This window comes from Ruditapes philippinarum, unplaced genomic scaffold, assembly GCF_026571515.1.
Source record: "Ruditapes philippinarum isolate M1 unplaced genomic scaffold, ASM2657151v2 ctg277_1_1_1_1, whole genome shotgun sequence".
Lineage (NCBI taxonomy): Eukaryota > Metazoa > Mollusca > Bivalvia > Venerida > Veneridae > Ruditapes > Ruditapes philippinarum.
The window spans coordinates 104998-126579 of NW_026859416.1; the positions used below are offsets into that span (position 1 = coordinate 104998).

Sequence of the window (21582 nt, forward strand, 5' to 3'; positions counted from 1 at the left end):
TAATAAATCTATCAAAACATGAAGGAACCCATTTTTATCAATGGCGTTAATGTACGATAAAATGATGTTGTTTTTTAACAAACGATGGACCCAGTGCATTAACATTACCTTTTTCATGAATATTTTCCTTATGTTATTTAGATTGTCCTGGACAATTATTACCCATAATAGTTTTAATAAAATGTGAAATATACATTGTATAAGTTGACTGTAAATATCATATTATACCTTTACATCGTTCGCCGGTTTCATCAAGCTCATACCCAGACTCACAGAAACAACTAACGCCGTCTGTTTCTTTTACACATCCGGAAGTCTCATTGCATCTATTTACGTCATCTTCACTACATGAGTCACTATCGTCTGTTAAAATAAACAATTATATATTATCTTATAGTTTAAAAATTCGAATAGTTTCTTAAATTACGTCCCTGGTCAAACATACAACAATGTTGAATTACTATTTTTGAGTAAAATATAGTGTGACTGGAAGTCGAAACGTCAATTCAGCTTATAAGTCTAATATTAAAAGTTAAAACTTCGTGCAATCAAACCAACCACAAGCATTTCTTGTTTATGTAAAGGTGAGTCTTCATTAAAAACCATTCACACAATTATATTGGCCAAGACCTGTGCTAGACAATTAAGTGTTTGCAATTATTTTTCATAACATTTTTTTCTAGACTGATGCACCCAAATATATATGTTACGATTCACTGGCAATTCAGCAACATTATTTCAAATAATTTCAAATCAAAGTTAACAGGAGAAGATATGCTTTGAAAATGATCTTTACTTTTAATATGCATTGCCATGTCGTTTAAAGATGCTAGACAAAAATGTTAGAAAGTTTGACAAAGTATCTTTCTAGTAATTTCTTTACTGCAGACGGGGTGAATTGTTATATTATGTCATCATATTGATATTTAATTATTTCAATATTAAAAAATATAAAAGTATGATTGGCTCAAATAAAGTACCGTTAAAATATACATACAACTTTAAACGTTAAAGAAATAAAGATATTACCAAATAATACCGGTATATTTTAGATAATACCTGGCAAAGATATAAAGGCTCGGAATATGTATGAAATATAAAGAAGGGGGGCTTATCAACCAAACCACGTGTATACATGACTATTTGGCTTGTCACAATAATAGCAGTGATAGCAAAATCTAGACATTAGGGCAAACATATATACCGGGACTGGCATCACATTTCCACGACGAAGTATTGAAAATATAACCAGGATGGCATTGACAGGTAAACCCTCCATTTGTGTTGTTACAAATGTGTGAGCAGTTGTGTCTGGCCTCGTCACACTCGTTTATGTCTGAAATGTATATCAAACATTGAAGATATTGAAACGTTCACACATTCTTGGATTTAGTTAAGCTTTGATGCAAACGGTATTAAGGGTAAATCAAACCGAGCCTGCAACATTTTCAGTTTTGTCGTTTTGGGCGTTCTTTAAAGATTCAATTTTTCTCTATTTTATTACCAAAGCAACAAAAGACATTGTTATTGAAACGGGAAAAAGGTAAAAATTTATCAACACCTATAAAAATTGAATACAGACTGAGAATTAGATATTAAGATTTTAAGGAAGCAATAGTTGAACAATAGCAGAGCCAAAATGCAATAATATTTATAAGTATTCGGAACAACATATTTAGTAATAACGTTTCGGCAAATTTCATATTAATTTGAAGTCTAGAGGTAACATCTAAAACAGTCCACCGAATTGGATAATTCTTCTGCATTACAAGTTCAATAAATTACATTTTTATAGATATTTATACACATTATTGAGGATCTAAGCAAAAAAAAATCTTTTTTTTTTTCTTTTTTCATAGTTTACCAAAATACAACTGTCCTTTAACTTTCAATTCATTTTCATTTTCTTTGTAGTGGTTACGTCATTTGAATAACATTGCAACTTTTTTCTAAATTTGCATAGGCTAGGCTTCTTACATTGCTGGGTCTCTAATATTTGCTTTAAGGAATGAAATAAATGGAGGTACGTAAATAATAATGAAACATACTGATAAGATTTATCCGACTGAGATATGACAAAACTTTGAGATGCCAAGAGTTGCTTAATCCTTCAACAACAATCCCTACGTTCCCAGCTAAACTACATCTGTAGAGTCATTAATGATATTAACTTCAATGACAAATTAGATTGTTTAATTAGTCCAATAAACAAGGTTGCTTACCTCGACATCTGCTCATATTTTTGACATCAACTCTGAATCCTGCTTCACAACTGCACTGGTAACTCCCGTCAGTATTTGTGCAAATATGATCACACACACTATGGTGACATTCATCGATATCTTTAAAAAAGATGTATACTATGTGTAATATTTAATACAAACTCAATTTAGTGTTGTATCCAAATAAATAAACGTATGCACATTTGACATTATACGTTTTAAAATAATGATAATGCAAATTAACATTCAACAATGTTTATATTTTTTCAATTTAAAAAGCAAACCTTGTGTTATACGAGTTTAAGACAGTCACATAGGTTATATATTAAACTGTGGAATCTAGATATATGTTTCTATACCTAAACACTCTTCATTGTTCTTATCAAGAGGATTAAATCCCAGTGGACATGGTTCGCACGTGTAACCTTTTCCATTTTCTAACTGTTCTGCAACTGGATTGCTTGTACAATTTCTTCCTAATGAACATGGATTTTCTGAACAAGCATCAAATTCTCTCTCACAATCCAATCCTATTGAGAAAATCATAATATTTTCACTTTCAATGTAAGAATGTAACACATTTTAAATACAAATGATATATTAATTTAAAAACATTGTCCCTAACCCTAACCCTAACTTTAAATCTTATAATCAATCAAGTTAAATGTTACATGAAGGAAATAATTAATAGTCATATTTTGTTTTTCATGAAAACAAATTAATGCAATCTTAAACGAAAGAGGAGAAAAACACAATAAAAGATGAAGTTACAAATAGAAAAAATCATGATATCAATTAACCAATTCATATAATTATATGTATTGGAACAATTGATTATAAGACGAGGAAATATCACGACCCGGTTTAGAATATCATTTAAATTTAACGCGCTTTGAAAATGGCATGCATATATGAGTTTCAAATAGGTTAACCTTCGTATCCTGGTTTGCAGACGCAAGTTGCGTATTTAAAGTATTCGGTCTCCCGGGGATCATCACGTATTTCGTCCGTGCAGTAGCCTTTCCCATTACATTCAGTGCATAATATGATACTTATAATAAATGAAGGCGAATATCTATCGTTTGCATTTTTGGCGGAAAATCTGCAAAATATTAATATATTTAAAACAAAAATCAGATATCAATCCGCTAACTGCAATATCTTAAACTACCTACTTAGAAATACGTCCATTTGTAATAACATGAATAATATTAATTATTCACTGAATTGTGTAGGTACATGTTCTTCAATGTCACAAGCAATTTGAATTTTATTAGCCCTTTTATTTTTTTCTTTCAACTCCTTGTGCTTTCATAGTTTGATTTAGTGAACATTTTTCAGTCTTTGTGTAATGCAATTTTGTTTCGTAACATGACTATGTACTTAAGTAAATGGTTCACAGTATACATGTAAGACAGGATGCACATGTCTTTATTTGTTTTGAAGTTTTATCATTATGAACTGACCACGAGGCAATGGTGGCATATATGTGTAAGAGCATTGGTGACTTCCTTTAACGATTTAAAATATTTCCGAAAAAGACTAGATAAGATTAGATGCATTTGAATGAAACAATTAATCAATCAATTAACATACCGAACCAATGATGGGTAATCATCTATTTGCTTAAATGAAACGGTCGATGTTACATTATCAAGTGTAGCATTGACGTTATTTTCATTGAAGTAAATGTTTGTCCCTTCATCTAATGTCACTTTACAACTAACGTCACCTCCTTTTGTTACATTGACTATAGCGCATCCCAGTAAGTTTGGAACTGTTTCATCTAAAAGTTATAACAGTAAGATGATAGAGGTTTCAAAAAGTTATGTAACGATGTCAAATTGTTTTATTAAAAGAAAGTAACAGAAACAAAATATGAGTATATAATATGATAATTATCTTACATTACATGTTTTCCATTTGAAATCTTTAGATAGTATGCTACTCGAGTTTAGAAAAGTTTTTTTTATTCAGATTTTACAATACTGTTACCAAGTTCAACACGAGTTGCATCAGCTTGTCCCTTGATACGATTCGCTTCCTCGGCTATTTCTGTCTTCTCGGTGAAAACAAGATCAAATATACACTCAATATTTTGTGATCCGTTGCAAACTTTTTCTGCATCTTTCCTTGTTTCTTCGTCAACTTCATCTAAGAATCTTGGAACATAACTGACATTATGGTAATCAAAATGTGTGGTTCCTTCTTCATATATAAATGCAGAATCATTGACGTTAATTGACCCTGAAAATAATAAGCTCATTTGATCAAATTTAATAACCTTGTAAAGAAACATTTATCAAATATCATTTTTTCTGAGATGACAACAATGATATATAAGATATTCGATGATTTGTTTTATGTTCATTTAAAACATTCACTGTCCGTGCCTAACTGTTAGGACTAAACTACCATGAACGTGGTAACATTTTCGGCGTACATATATGCTAAGTTTTTTGCTGTATCTGTTTTTAGTAAATAAATTGGCATTTAAAAATTAATATTAAGAAATAAATAGTTAGGCAACTACATACATGTTTTTCCGTAAGCAAACACTTCTCTTTCTGATATATCTTGCGACAGAACAGTCCCGTTTGGCATCATGAAGTCGTTACTAGATAATCCGTCATAATTACCCAGTAGGCCAGTTGTTACATTATGTAAGGTTTGAGGAACTATAGTGTTGAGGGATAACATTTCCACGCTAGCGGATATGTTCAATGATATACCTATAGAACAAGAACAGGTATGAAAGTTATTTGCTTGATCCAAAATATTAAGATGTTGTATCTTGCACAGCATAAAATACTAATGCCAAAAAATACTTTGTTAAGTTGACACATAAACGCAGTTCAAATGTTTTTGAATATGTTAAAACATAAAAAAGAAATTAAATTAATTCATCAATCTAACTTTATCTTTTACAGAATATTTACAATTTGCGACTATATTGAATCATCATTTTCTAGTATCTAAAAAAAGAAGTTTTATTTCTAGCTCATATATGGCAAAGAATACTTTTTTAATATTTCATTGTAAAAAGTAAGTGTCAGGGGATGTAAAATCCTGTAAACAGTATTCACATCTTTTCACGGGTGGTCCACCTTAAAGATAGCAGCAAGGACATATGGTACTATTTATCATCGAAATCGTAAAATTAATGATGAATTAAAAAACAAACCATATATTAATATATGATGTATAAAGCTTTTAATGTTTAGAAACTTCGAAAACAATTACCACTCAATGGAAACAATACACTAAGTGTTCCATTCCTTTTTGATAAAACAAGGTTTTCCTCGTCGGTTGTATATGAGAAAGATGTTTCGTTGTCATTATGGGAATTGTACTGATCAGTCAAATCTATATTGTTTCCGTAGAGATTTAGACCTGAAATAGTCAAATGAAATGCAAGTATATCTACCTTCCATTTTCGTTTACGTTTGGAATATTCAACAATCAGGCTAAATTATGTTAACTTTTATTTTGTACCTAAAGATATACATAATGTAACGGTCATGTAAATATATTTCTCGAATGATTCTTGTTAAAGCTATCTGTAACGTCTTCTATCTGTAAATGCCGCCAGCAACGCCTCTTTCCCAAAAATGTTCAAATTTTATCAGAAAGTGCTTCAGTAGTTTGTTTCAATTAAACAAAATGTTGCTTCATTTATTATATTAATTCCTTTATTTCATTAACTTTATTACTGTATTCATTTTTTCAAAGAGCCACATATTCATATATTTTTAGATCTTTTTATCTATTTGTGTACACATGTGCATCAGATATTACCATTCTTGGCCTTGTTCATTTCTACATGAAAAGTGGCACCGGAAGAGTCTTTTGCAGCGAACGCACTAAAAACTGTAGCCTCAGACAGAGACCCATCTTGTTTCCTTGCTCGTTCCGTTCTTGCTTGGAGATCAAAGGAAATATTTTCTGTTTGAACTTTGAGAAGAGTGTATTCTCCTAGGCCATTAAATGTAAAGTTTAGACCATCCAATGTTCGGAAATGAGGATCGCCCCAAAATATTCCTTTGAAAATAAAACATAAATTTAACAGATATCAATAGATATATATTCACCTGCTGTTGCTGTTGGTTTATCCCTATTCATTTTTATTACTCTTTTATTATTTAACAATATTTACTATTGACACGTTTATTATGAATTTAAAGAATTTACAAGTTTATGAAGATTTATCAATTTAGTTACTACTAACATGAATCTGTATCCAACTAAATGCTGTTTTTCAGCTTGAATTCTTCTATTTGATGCACACCAATTGCATGTAAAAAGTATATAAAACATACCAAAGTCATAGGGCGAATGTCTGTAGCACGCTCCAGTAGGGCGTAATTCGTAGAAAAGGTTACAGTAGTTGGACAGCTCACAGCAGACTTCTTTTGGATATATGTCGTTTATATAATGATCCAAATTATGTTTTGGGTGATACCGATAAAAGCTGCCTGCCACAGGCCGTCTGTCCGTCCAAAGCCATGTTGATAGGTCGTAACAGCATGACTAAAATAAAAAGATAAACCTTTCAGTCAGCTAGTGATCAGGTAAAAAAAATAAAGATGCATGCCTTCAGATGTGCCAACGATTTCATGAAAATCAAACTTGATTGAAATGTACTGAGATCTTAAACGATTTAAGATTGAAATAAGAACTTTCATGTTTTGTGCGGTTAAAGTTGACACTAACTGACAAACACAATAAGGATTATTTTTGCATGACGAATTTGTTGACCTCTTTTTTTTGGTAATTTTCGTGGCTTATGTGTAAATTACTTCCTTCATACACTTCGCAGTATTTCAATTTTGAATACATTTTCAAAATTTTCATGAAAATTAGCATGAATCACGGGGCATGTTGTTTAAGTTATTTAAAATGTTTGTAAGCATTTTTATGTTTGATCAGTCACATTTTAAAGAATTCTAGAAAAAAGAATGTTTGATATAAATCAATAAATGTACGTTTCTAACATGTGATGGGGAACGCTTGGAAAGTGTATAAAGCTATATATGTGCTACCTGCAGTTAAAAATTATTGTGCGAGTTTTGGAAAGGAAACGTTTCAAATACCTGTATAAGGAAAACACGTTAGTTTTTATAAGCAAAAACTGCATTCTTGCTCAATGTTTAAAGGCATTATTATTATTATTATTATTATATACCACATTTCTATAGCACTCTTTTCATAAATAATAAATGTTCAAGAGTGCTTTACATAAATCCGATAAAACATAATCATATATATATATAAGACATAATGTACAACATAAATTAAGTAAACCTATTGAACAATAATGATAATCTAAAACTAGTAAAGGATGGTAAGAAATACAGACACATTTAGTTTAAAATCAAGGCACAATTAAGATTAACACTGATAATATAGCAAAAGTAGTACATGATTTATGAACTAACGTCCATAGAACTTTATGAAATAATGTGTTTTGAGAGGCATACCACAATAACTGGCCCCGGAACATTATAAAATACTCAAACACTTTAATGATGTTAAATTAAAAGATATTCTTTTTCATCGTAATAACTCTTTCAAGTATCGGGAAAAAAACTTTTAGAGGCAGTTCAAACTTATTGATTTTCATTTTAGAAACAAATATGATAATATATATTGAATAAAGCTTATTACCCTTTAATTTATTTCAGAAGTTAAATAATTTAACAAAATATTGATAATGACCTTTCCATAGGGCTGGTATATTTGTCCAGGAAACATGTCAACGCATGTGTAAGGTGTCTGCAACCACCTTCTAATATTCCAAAACCATGGATCAAACCTTGATAACCATATGTCACAAGGACAATCAGGAAGTCGACTTGCTATAATGTCATTTTTCTGTTTCTCTTTTTGATTTGCGTTGTACCATGTGATACATTCAACAGCATAGTTTGGTTTGGAGTCAGTCACACTTGACAATGGTTTGAATATCAAACCAGATACTCCTAAATATAAAACAATATTAAGACACGAATCTAAGCTTATAGAGCATCTCCGTCTCGGTGAAATTTACAAAAACTGAACACAACTTTACTTAATATAATTGTGAATCCGATGTATTTGAATTGCTTAGGCGAATTATTTATTGATCCAGTGCTTAAACTGCCTTTTATATTTGTACGAATGTTGTACTTCCTAAAAAAATCAAATTTACTTATAATAAGGAATAATTTTGTAAAATAAATACAAAATCAAGTCAAGAATAATAATTACAATACCGTCAAACGATGAAGGCAAACTTTGCTCTACAGACTCAAGTCCAAGTGATAAGTCAGAAAACGAAAATGGATGGGTATACGGTTTAGTTTGATTTATTGCATATCCAACCCAAATTGCCGGGTTCTGGGTTCCCTTATATCTCCATTGCATTAAATCATGGCCGTAAATGAATAAAGAAAATGTTACGGAACCGTCCGAAATAATTACTGCTTGAAATGTAGAGGCCTGCAAATAAATGTGAAAAATACTGTCGTATAGATATTATATCAAAACTTTTATATCAAAGTTAACTAGATAAAGAAACTCGGATTAACTTAACAATTTCCGACTTTTTCAAATAAAGATACATGTATATTTTGCTCATGTTTGACATTAAAAATACTGAAAGTTACTAAAAAGTCTCTTTTTTATATAAAATGTACACACAGAGAAGACATGTTGCATTTAAACTCGACACACTATAGGCAAACAGAGTGTGAATTTGTAGTGCTACAAAGAAATGGCATTTATTTTTAGAAAATGCCTCATACACTTAGCCAGCTTTCAAAACGTAGTTTGTGCATTGTTCATATCAGATATATTTTATAGATTTCAATAGATTTCTGCAATAAAAGAATGTAACTAGTGAAGTTTAAGTACCTTTGTTTTATCGTAATCATTGTTAGATGCCTTCATAGAGTCCCAAGTTGCTAGCAGTACAAAACTGGCATCAAACTTATCAATGTCTCCAAATGTTGTCACTATGTTTTCGAGGTACGTAACCAAACTATACTGAGACTCTCTATCTTCTTTCATCATTTTGTAATTGTTTTGAATGTCATAGATGCGGTAGAAAACAGATCCCGATGATGAATTGATTGGCGCATGGAATGGTGCTACAAGTGTTCTATTAGCAAACTCAGAAACACCGTCTCTGTTCCTCGGAGGTGTTGGATTTGTATATTTACTATCAAAGCTTATAATACCATTTGAACATACCTAAAACGAAATGTTATACTACAAATTGATTAATTAATAAGTGTTTTAAAGGCACACTATGCCTAGGATGTAATGCTTTATAAAATATGATAACTAATTTACATCTCTTAATATATTTTTGATAAAAATATATTAAAGATTGTAAATTAATTATCATATTTCATCATAACTTTTTAAACTTATGAGACGACCAGAACTAGACTTTACATTATCTATTTCAAAAACATTCAAAGAGCCAAAAAGTACGAATCATAATCCGTAATAACATTCTATTAGAAAATTTCAAAGTACTAATATTTAACCTTCTAACTGGGAAATGCAATATGCGTAATAAATGTAATCGTATAATTATCATATTAAAGTCTCTCTTTAGGTTGTTTCTGAACAACAGTTGTTTACATAATAACACTCGTTTCAAAGCAACTCACATATAACTCTTTATGCATTTTATCAAACAATGGAATGCCCGGAGCAAAAGATATCTTTTCTCCACAAATGCTACTCTTTTGTACTGCAGTATCTTTGTACTCATGTCCATACGGTAATAAAGGCACTAAGAAGAATAAAAAAACATTGTAATTGTGTAATGATCATTTTAAACCAAATATGAATCATCAAGCCAAAATAGTACCGGCTGCTTATAAGGTTAAAACTAAAATAAGTGCTTATTTTAAAATTAATTCATTTTTTTTTATTTTGTTTCGGTCGCATTTGACATTACAACATTTTTATGAATATTATTTTAAAAGGAAATATATCTCCGACATAAACAGAAATATGTACTTACTTATATTACATTTATTTGATTTTTCGTCATGTATTCTAGACACACATGAGCAAACATGTTTGATACACTCGGCGTTCTCGGTTTTACAATAATCATTGTTAACACAGGCACCGCCTATATTTGCTGTAATATTCAAACACTCATGTTCTATTCTTCATTTATTTATACAAAACATGTACATGGTCGTTAAGTAACCGACTACAATATCAGTATATTTGAATCCCATTCGGTTTCAAACGATACAAATAGAAAATATAAAAATGTATTATGGCTTGACAATGAGATAAAACACAAAATGTGATTGTTTAATGTTATACATGCAATTCTTTAAACAGTAGGTTCATTCTTAAGCTGTAATCTTACGTAAATCATCATCATTATGGCATTAAATAATAATTAATGTATTAAAATAATCATTTATAAGCTCACTGTACATTTTTCTAAACAGGAAGGCGGTAATGAGCTCCATTCCCCATCACTTTTACAGGTAATTGATGTACTTCCAACAAGAAGAAATCCGTCATCGCATACAAAATATATTGTCGCTCCGAACTGTGTTCCTTCAGAGTCATCCCATTTTCCATTTTCTGGTAAGTTTTCAGGACTTTTACAATCTTAAAGTGAAAAAGTGTTTTATTACATATCTGATGACACTGATTCGTTTAATTTTAGATTGGGTCACTTGTTAGAGCAAAGTAAATGCAAAGTTCAAAATCAAATTTATAAATCAGTTTCAGTTCTAAATTACCTTAACGTAAAAATATGGATTTGAAAGACAAGGTTCATTTATATAGTCAATTAAAATACAAATATTAATGTTAGATTATAAAAATTATGAAGTTAGTGTAAGATAAATTTCCTTCGTTGTTCACCTTTTATTTCACACAGAGGATTATCGCTCCATACACCACCGTCGTCACATGTAATAATGTTGTTCCCTATAAGTTCATACCCAGTGTTACATTCTATAGTTGCACTGCTGCCAAAGTCAGTTCCACCGCTATCAACTCTTTCTCCATTGTCTGGTGTTGGATCACCACAATCTATCAAAGTGTTATAGATTGGATAACAAATATGATCAGTATATTAATATAATTATTAACATTATCATGTACAAAACACAATGCTTCTTGAAAGTAATAATGATTTTATCTTAAATAATACCCATAATATACCTTGCTTCTGGCAGGAGACACTACTATTCCACCCTTCTAACGTGCAGACAACCATGGGGGACCCATCCAAAGTATAACCCTCGTTACATGTCACAAAAGCTGAAGATCCCACAGTTGTACCGGAAGATGCATTTACTTTGCCGTTTGGTACTGACAGTAAACCACAATCTGACGACAGAAAAAAATCTTTATCATTTTAGAAAAAATCCGAAATTTCAAACTCTCTACGTAGCAAATAAAAACCTAGTTGTAATTTTCCTTTGATGTAAAGATGAAAAAATGAACGTAAAGTGTGTGTGTGGTTTTTTTTGGTTTTTTTTTTTCAATATGTTCATTATTAATTACATTTATTTAATTTTGTTAGATTATTCTTAGTGTTTAATAAGCGACATACAAAATTACTTTTTCCTATTTTTTGTAGTATGAGTAAAGAACGAAATCAATAATAAAATAATCATAATAATGTTGAGGACTATAACCATAATTTTCGTTGACTTCTTTTCATACGACCTACACAAACCACAATAAGTGCAAACTTGATGATGAACACAATATTGAGAGCTCTAGAGTGAGCCTTAATTGCCAAAATTTGAATTATTACAGGCCCGGTTTGAATGAGCCTGGATGAATATGAACTGTACTGGAAAGTAAACACCTGTAGTTAGCAGGATCTGCTTCTAACAGGTTCAGATGTATTTGTAACATCCTTACATTTCTTCTATTTATCTCTTTGGGACCCGATTTTCGGCATTAAAAATCTAAGTGTCATTATTATTGACATTGATAATTGAGGTTGCAACAGCGAAAAGCTTTCCTGGATGGGAGTCTAACTGAAGTTTGCTGTGTGATGTTCGCAAATTTTGTTACCCCTCTTTAACTGTATTAAATGAGCATCTTCCCCTAGTTTTGCTGTCATAACAATATGAATACCATTAGGTCTTAAACAGAAGTAATTCTTACGCAATCAATATACTACTCTTTCAGCGACTTTGTTCATTTATCACAAGTTACTTTTCTTGTTCATAAAATATATCTCTTCTTTAATGTAAACTGAACAAACGAAATAAGCATTCTGGTACACAGCCTTAAATAGTGAATAGAAGGGCTGAAAAAGAACATCCCTGTTAAATTCTTTCAATACCTGGCTCACAACTAAATCAATCCGTCCTTGGAATTAGTCCCGGACGAATGTATAGTAATGATGTATATGAAAATGTCACTTTTTGCTTACCAGAAGCGTCACAAACTGGGTTATCACTCCAAGTACCGTCAGCTTGACATATGATTGTAGAATTGCCTGTGATATTCAATCCATGATCGCATGTAATTGATACTACTGAGCCGTAAATTGTGTCGGTGGAATTTCTGTTACCGTTTTTAGGTGTTGGATCACCACAATCTGAAAATTAATGATAACAAACTCATTTATTGAGACAAGACTGTCTCTCGTTTATATTGAAAGGGAGATAAAAACGTTTTTAACACAGTTTTTAAAAACAGGTTGATATTAATGTAGATAGTATAAACAAGCATTTACCTATGATATTACATGGGGGCCATGTCTCCCATGTGCCATTTGCTAAACAAGTCACAGGCGTGCTTCCATCTGGTCTATAGCCTATATTGCAGCTGATGACGGCTATTTCCCCGTATGTTGTTTTGTTCTCTGAGAGTGTGACTTTTGCATTAACGGGCGAGGGCATTCCACAGTCTAGAAATGATAAAAATGGTTTGTATAACTATTCATCCGAATTAAAATTTAATACATATTTATATGTCTTGAGCATGTTTCTGTCATAATTTTTGCACGAAAGTACCTAAGGTGCGACTATGTGAATAGCAAAACAAACATGTATGTTCTTCAAACATATGTTTTATTTAAATATACAGATATATGTTCTATGCAATGTGATATGGTGAATTCTATGTACGCATTGTAAATGAAAGGAATATTTCTCGCACATGCAATCCTTTTTAAGAAAGGTGAACAATGTTGATAGTGAAATACTTCAATTTCTTATATTTGAGTACTTGATGATTAAAAAAATATTTTACCAACTATGTTGCAGGATGGATAGTATGTCCATGTTTGATTAGACTGACATGTAATAATGGCATTGCCTGACAAATTATAGCCAGTATCACACGTTATCTTAGCTACTGTTCCATTAGTAGTGTCAGTAGTGTTACTTTGTCCATTTGGCGGAGTTGGGTCTTGACAATCTGAAGTTTGTGTGCAAATCAATTAAGAATGCATCAAAAAAGAAAGAGAACTACTGTATTGAACTAAAACTTGATTGTTTTAATGCGCTGCTAAAATGTTTAATATTTAGAATACATTTACTAAACCGGGACACGACAGCTTTGAAATATGTTCAAGTCCGATCTGTTAGCCCGTTTATAGAAAAAAGTTGAAAATGCAAGATACCGTCTAAACCTCCTGAATTCGGCGAGCAATAAAGTCCTAACAACATCTTTACTTGATAAAGGAGAATCTAGGATTGTCTTGAAGCATTAATGCAAAATACCTATTAACTTGCAAGACGGCACATCGGTCCAGTTGTTATTAAGCTGGCAAGTTATTACCGCATCTCCAAGAAGCAAATATCCATTATTACAAGAAACCTTAACAACAGTTCCATAGCTTGTTTTAGACGAATTGATGTTCCCGTTTACTGGTGTTGGATCTCCACAATCTGATGAGAAGACATAATTCAAATGTAAGTAATGTATATGTTATTTTATTTGACAAATATCATGACGATACTTTTTAAATAAATTTGAATTAAAATCTTAAATGAGTACTGGAAGATTAAAAAAAAGTAAACATAAAAGCCATCATTGAGATAGCATAATAAAAATCAATAGCGGTGTGTTTGTTGCTTAACATTAATAATCTTACAAAATTGAGGTGGAAAGAACATACCAGTACACACGACCGAAACATCATTGGAATGATCGCAGTTATCATAGGTAACGTATGTACAGTTATTCAAATGTGAAGCGGTTGGAAGACAATTGAGATCATCAATAAAGATCGGACCTTTCCCTTCTCCAAAATAAGCTCCAGAATAAACTTCATATGCAGGCCTGTATAATACAAAATGATGCTCAATGAAATTAAAATCTGCTGCTTTAAGGCCAAATGACATAATTATGTTCATTGTTTCATCTTTATTTGCATATCCTATAAGACATTCACGTGATTATAAACATTACAGTTTGAAGTTAGTTTCTGCACAATGTAGTTGGCTTTTTGAACACGTACATCATTATTTTGATAGTTTATATACAAGAGGATTTGATTTTAACTTTTTATGTTTATGTTTTTTTTATATTTTATGATAAAATTGTGTGTGGAAACACATACGCATAACCAATCATCCGACAAACTGTATCAGCTTCTTCTTTTCCGAAATAATTATCACAAACTGTTCCCCATGTGTCCATAACCTTAAGTTCAACTCGACCATTACTTGGCAAAGTACCACCAGCTAATCGAATATCCGTTATATCCAAAGGAAATTCTGTAAAACAAAAAGGGTGCAAATATTTGTCGGATTAGGATATTTCATTTTTTTATATATAATTGTGTGTCTTATCACTACATTCTCATAGGTAGGTTAAATGTAAATAAAAGTTCTTGGAGAGCTCATAATTGTATTAAAAGACATCAAATGGTTACGAAACCTTAAAAATCGGAATTTTGTGACAATGATTTGTACAGTAGACAGAAAAAAAAGAAATAAACCAATCTAATTTCATATGTTTTTTTATTTATTTACTTATTTATTTATTCATTTATTTAATTTATTGGGTTTTATGTCACAATGATCTATCAGCTTTAGCAATGGAAGAAAATCAATCACCGACCTGCAGTAAGCATTTTGCATAGACTCCTAACATTAAGAAATCCAAAGTTCATAACGAAATTGTAACCTAAAATTGTGATGGGCAAGTGGTTCTAAGGCCTTTTAGCCCCGTCTTTACAGTCATTAGCTATAAATGAAGTATATGCACCACATCATAATATCATTCGCCAAATATGGTATCACTTACTGTATTCCTTACATTCACCTTCAGTCACCCATGATTTTGTTACGTTATCACATGTCATTTTCAGCGTTCCTATATATGTTCTGTAGTAAGAACAATCGGCATAAAGTGTTGTTCCATTGTAGCTAAAGTAACCAACATCCCAGTAGTATATATCCGGTTGTCCACAATCTGAATGATGTATATATCAATTACCAACACAAACTGTTTGAGTGTTCCTTATCTCTATTTTGTTTTAAAACTAAATGAACTATCTAATAAATGACGATCATTCACACACAAAAAATAAAGGAAGAACATTGTGAGAATGAGTGGTTTAGGATAGAAGCGTTAAAGTGAAATATTAAATAAAACAGTATTTTAAAGATGTCATAGAAAATATGTTCGTTATTATTTACTGGTGTGTTAACAACATAAATTGTATAAAAAAACATTACGGTATAGTGTAATGAATATCAGAACAATTTTGAGCAGCGTTATTGATAGACAAGAGAGCTTATAATACATTTATACTAAGATGCGTTGACATAGTTAAGTTGATATAGAAAAATAAATTGTTACATAGATTTAAGACCATTATGCCTAACGTCAATTTGGATAAAAAGCAAAATCATAGAATGTGGGAAAATTTGCTTCTTCGGATATCAAAACAAATTTTGTTACGACAAGTACACTTCACATTTCTTCTGGTTAATTTATGTTTTATTTTGAAAGTTAAGTATAGTTGGTTTAAAATTGAAATATTTAGGACCTGTGTTGTTTAAGTCTCATGAAAAGTAGTGTATTCCTTATGAACTGTTTTTTATCTTGATTTATGTCAGTACAATCTGATCTTTCTCTGAAGTAGTCATCGAAAATTATATATGCACACGAACATTTGACAAAGTCACATTTACTTTATATTCAAAGATTTTATCTTCATGTTTAAAATCATTACTACAATGTTTGTTTTCTCTATTAAATAAATTTATAATGATTATTTCTAAAGTTCTTTGTCCTTTAAGATTTATTGTCTTTGCCCTGCTGTTGATTCCCCACTTTTGTTGTAGTTGATGTTGATGATTATGTTGTTCAAGGCAAACTGATAAGAGCACAAAAACAAGTAAATTTATGTTCTATTTTGAAATTAAAGTGTAGTTGGTTTAAAATTGAAATATATAGGGCCTAGATTGTTTAAGTCTTATAAAAATGTTTGTACTGTTTTTGAACTTCCTTTTGTCTTCATTTATGTCAGTAAAATAAGTTAGCTTTCTCTTAAGTAGTCATCGACTATTATTTATTAGCATACATCTTTCTATAAAAAGAAAGAAATGGCAACTTATGATCGCTGTAAGATTTATTTTGTTTATTTAACTGGATTTGCACTAGCACTGAGATTATGTCATTTTGAATTTTATAGGAGGAAGTTTTTAAACATCTATAAAGGTTCGCCCTATTTTAAATCAACCACTTGTCAAAGAAGACCTACTTTTGCATGAGTATTTTTGTAAGATCATAATGGTACTTAAAGCTTAATACTGATAGCAAATAATGATGTCAAAATACTGTTATAAAGGGACATATATTTTGATATTTCACCTGTCGATCAATGAACACGTTGAGCAAATATAACATTCTATGATGTGCCGCAATAAATGTGAAATATAAAACTTTGGTCGAAAACATTCAAAATGTTTGTTAAAGATTAAGAAAATATATTATGCTAAAATTTATTGCAATTTGATCAGTTCGATTATTTAGATTAATGATAAAAAAGATTGACTACAAATACCGCAAGATCGGGTATCCATAATTTCAATTGCTTCTACAAAACTTTAAAATTATCTGCACACGAATATATCACTTAGTCACAAATAATTTACATTCAAAGGTTTTCTGTTCCGATTGAAACTCAAAAAACAATGTTTATTCTATTAAATAATTTGATAATAATTATTTATGAAGCTTATTGTCCTTTAAATTTGTTGTAATGTACTTGTCCTTGCCTTTTTGTTGATTCCCCCTGTTGTTGTTGTTGTTGTTGTTCAAAAAGCAAACTGATAACATCTCCAAAGCAAGTAATTAATATTCATTTTTAAACAAACCAACTATCACTGCAAATAGAACAAGTACATACCATTACAGACTACAGACACGTCTCTGTCGTGTTTGCACATGTTTCGAAACAAATATCTACAGTCACTCAGGTTGATATCGTTACTACTGCAAAATAATTCGTCAACATGCACAGGACCTGTTCCTTCGCCGTGTGTTGCACCGGTGAAATATTGTGCGCCCCTATAATTTCATTAGTACATGTTTTTGCCTTAAAATGTTTTTACTCATAATTAATGCATAATGAAATTATGTTCCCGTATTATACATGTATATCATTTGTTAAAAACGTTGCAAAAAAATGATATATTTGAACAAAATTTAACAAAATTACACAATGATACAAACGTGAAATTCAATCTTTTATTTCGTCCTTTTCAAATTAATGTCTTTTAAATCATAGAATTTCCATTTGAGACAAGCAAACATACTTTGAAAATTAAACTTCTTGTTATTTAAAAAATGATAAAGTCAATTTTGTTTCGTATCACGACACTTGACAACTATCGAACCAAGACTCGTCTTTTTTCAGCGAAAGTTACAAAAGAAATATTTACTTCAGGCCAAGCATGTTGCAAAATGTATCAGCATCGTTTATGTTAAAGTTGTTTTCACAGATAGTGCCCCATGTATCATTGACCTTGATTTCAGCTCGACCATCAAAAGGTCCAGTTCCATTGGCCAGTCGCACATCAGTAATATTAAGTTTCGGACCTTTATTGAAATGTGATTTTATGTACTCGTATGTCATTGTTTTGAAAAAAAAATAATAGAAAAAGTTCAAATTGTGCAAATAGTGCAAACGGTTTAAACATAGCAAGAATGCTATTAAACAACAACATAACACTTTTTTTTAAAAAATATCATTGCTTTACAACGAATTTAAATGAAAACTTTGTCTTATTGTTATATTTGAATATTTATAGCAAGTTAATACATCTTTTAATGTACAATAGATTTATTGGTTTCTCTTAGATCTAAGAAATGCTGATGGATGTGGTATTTTGTTTCGGACTGTATTTGAATGTCTTCGTTTGGCAGATATAGCAATCCTATGATTATAATTAACAATATCAGAACGGGAAAAGTAATTGAGTTTTCTACATACCGTAGCACATCACGGATACATCGTCTCTGTGTTGGCAAGTATGTTCCGTAACATACCTGCAATCATTTATATGTTTTTGCCGACTATAACAATCTAGTTTGTCAATGTAAACTGGTCCGCTACCCTCACCATAATATGCATTGTGGTAATAGTTGTAACTCCTTTAAATATAGAATTATGGCATTAAGGAAATAAGTGTGTTGTTATTACGTTTATCCATACTTTGATATATGAAAAACAGAATATCTACATAAAGTCATTGCGTCTTATTAGAATTAGTTGAAAATATGTAATGGAAAATGCATGAAATTGTCCAAGATAAAACAGAGTTTACTATACTAACTCAAGACCAAGCATTTGGCATATCGCATATGATTCGTCTTCGTAAACGTATCGATCACATATTGTTCCCCATGTACCATTAACCTCTATTTCAACACGGCCATGATAAGGTCCTGAAGTCCCTGCCAGTCTTATTCCAGAAATGTTCAATTGATAACCTGATAATAAATTGACAAATATTTGATATTTATTTATTCAACAAACAATTTATTCATCACACAAAATCTAAAAAAATATATATGAATTAATCATGCAAAATTAATGATATTACTTACATTCAGTAGTGATACTAAGCCAAACTTTAAAGACAGAAGATGGTCACACTTAAGCGTCATGTTGCTTTGAATGCATTCTATTTTCGGGAAATTGAATAGTCAGTGATGCCAATCATGTTTAAACATGTATTATGAGTCGTCCTAGAACGCATTTATTTCCGGTAAATATTTTTATAACTGTAGGTTAAGGTTATTTTACCTGTACACTCAACGTGAGCATAACGAACAGATGGGCAAGAATATGGTATCGTATAAGTACATTCGTTGATATGTGATTCTGTGCCATTGCACTTGGGCTGATCGATATATTCTGGGTACCTTTTAGTACTGGTTGACCATACATTTTTCCTCACAAACCTAAGTTATTTAAATATGATTTTATTAATACAAGATCTCAATTCACTTACATAAGAAAAGTATCTTGATATCGATTTACAAGTATAACATACTGAATCATTTATGAGTTGTAATGGAATTTTGATAACGGTATTCAAAATATACAAACCAAAATTAGAATACCAATAGAAATCATTCAGACTAAGATGTGTTACTTACTGATAACCCAACATACTGCACACTACTTTCGCAGCAGGGTCACCAAAGTCGTTGTAGCAAACATATCCCCATTGATTATTTACTTTAAACTGTACAACTCCCTCGTATGACCCATAACCGTTAATGAGACGAACGTCTGTTATATTAAGTGGAAAATCTGAAAACATAATTGAATGGATTAACAAAACATACGACTGAACAAATTATAAAATCCGCTGGCTTTCTAAGCAGGCAACTATCTGTCCATATTTAACTCTGTGTAAAGACCTATAAATGTTTTAAAACGAAAGTGTAAAAACAAATTTTCGATTGGTTAGATATTCAAACGTGTGTTGATTTATCGTAATGAACATTCTATTTGCTGGAACCAAACATAAAGTTTGGTAATATATATTATACTAGTTTAACCTAGTTAACACTGGAGTTATTTACAATAACTGCATAATTAATCATCATTTAAAACATTATGTCTCGGACGTAGTTGATTTTTAATGTCAAACATGTGTTAAACAGTGTTTGAATAATGAACTTGAGCATGTTATATGTTAATATTTAACAAAAGATTTACTGCAACAATGTTTCTGCAGAGATTAGGGCTGAACGTTCAGTTATGTACCATAAAAGTAGCAAAAGGTAAATAAAGTGGTATTTTGACTTCATACAAAATATTAAATAAAAATATTAAAGTTGCAAAAGATAGTCAATGTACATGGCAAATCAGTAATCAGTATTGATTTTTAAAACCGTAACAAGATGGCAAAAGAAATATACGTTTTTTTTAATTACTGGTAGCATTACTGAGGAGTATTACGCCTTTAAAAATCGTGTATTTACTCTTGAGCACTATAAAGAAATAAATAAGATCACATTAACCGTAAGGAAGTTTGCATCTGTCGTCCCGTATCCATGTTCCGTTTTCTAGGCATTGTAATCTTATTGTATCTGGAACGTAACCACTTGCACAAGTCGCTAGCAGGACTGTACCATTAAATGATGATACAACAGCGTTTCCTATATCAGGGACACCGCATTCTAAAAATATTTAAGGAAACAGCATGATAAACATGTCGTATGTAAAACACAATTAATTTTCTACACACAATTGTAAAAATTAATCAATAAGTAAAATGCAGGTAACAGACAGAACACGAAACGCGATTTCTATTTTCTTACATAGAACTCAAACAATTATACAAATGTACAGAAAATTTAATAAATGGTATCTAAATCTAAAATAATGAAATAATGTACCCGTGCATACTAATGATAGAATCCTATTGTTGGCACAGTTATAACGATCAGCTGGGTAGAAAGAGCAGTCATTTATATGATTATGACTGCTTGAGCAAAATAATCGTTCTATGTATATCGGACCAGTGCCGCTCCCATATAAAGCAGTTGTGAAGTGGTGTGTATACCTATAGTTATAAGTTCCATTTTAAAGCAAAAACATAATATATTTAATTAGACTAACACACATATATTGAACTATTTCTTTCATGCATGTCAAAAGTATTTTATATTTGATTTATCTCTTAAGTAACTCAACATCTCTACTTATCACTCTCCTTTAACGTTTCAGATTATTGTTTTGGCCTGTTCAAGCCTAATGAAAATATCTTGTTTTAATTCACTCTAAGCAGCCGTTGATCATTGGGTGAAACAATATATATATATATATATATATATATATATATATATATATATATATTATATATATATATATATATATATA

General features: G+C 30.8%; 1 protein-coding gene across 1 annotated transcript in view; it reads right to left on the reverse strand.

The window, feature by feature from the left end:
* LOC132756411 (uncharacterized) overlaps positions 1-21582 on the reverse strand; it is a 45609-nt gene that overhangs the window by 19341 nt on the left and 4686 nt on the right. The window contains exons 9-42 of the mRNA XM_060747481.1: positions 21099-21265; positions 20721-20879; positions 19848-20004; positions 19492-19649; positions 19019-19175; positions 18676-18836; positions 18125-18281; positions 17590-17750; positions 15477-15644; positions 14788-14944; positions 14344-14507; positions 13946-14113; positions 13473-13640; positions 12955-13128; positions 12649-12816; positions 11418-11585; positions 11115-11285; positions 10677-10856; positions 10243-10365; positions 9884-10008; positions 9117-9455; positions 8477-8702; positions 7941-8203; positions 6542-6752; positions 6021-6263; positions 5466-5615; positions 4760-4954; positions 4218-4469; positions 3819-4008; positions 3155-3324; positions 2582-2752; positions 2223-2342; positions 1205-1336; positions 229-363 (exon numbers count right to left, since the gene is read on the reverse strand). Of these exons, the coding sequence (XP_060603464.1) occupies positions 229-363; positions 1205-1336; positions 2223-2342; positions 2582-2752; positions 3155-3324; positions 3819-4008; positions 4218-4469; positions 4760-4954; positions 5466-5615; positions 6021-6263; positions 6542-6752; positions 7941-8203; positions 8477-8702; positions 9117-9455; positions 9884-10008; positions 10243-10365; positions 10677-10856; positions 11115-11285; positions 11418-11585; positions 12649-12816; positions 12955-13128; positions 13473-13640; positions 13946-14113; positions 14344-14507; positions 14788-14944; positions 15477-15644; positions 17590-17750; positions 18125-18281; positions 18676-18836; positions 19019-19175; positions 19492-19649; positions 19848-20004; positions 20721-20879; positions 21099-21265 (6008 nt within the window). The remainder of the gene's footprint in view (positions 1-228; positions 364-1204; positions 1337-2222; positions 2343-2581; positions 2753-3154; positions 3325-3818; positions 4009-4217; positions 4470-4759; positions 4955-5465; positions 5616-6020; positions 6264-6541; positions 6753-7940; positions 8204-8476; positions 8703-9116; positions 9456-9883; positions 10009-10242; positions 10366-10676; positions 10857-11114; positions 11286-11417; positions 11586-12648; positions 12817-12954; positions 13129-13472; positions 13641-13945; positions 14114-14343; positions 14508-14787; positions 14945-15476; positions 15645-17589; positions 17751-18124; positions 18282-18675; positions 18837-19018; positions 19176-19491; positions 19650-19847; positions 20005-20720; positions 20880-21098; positions 21266-21582) is intronic.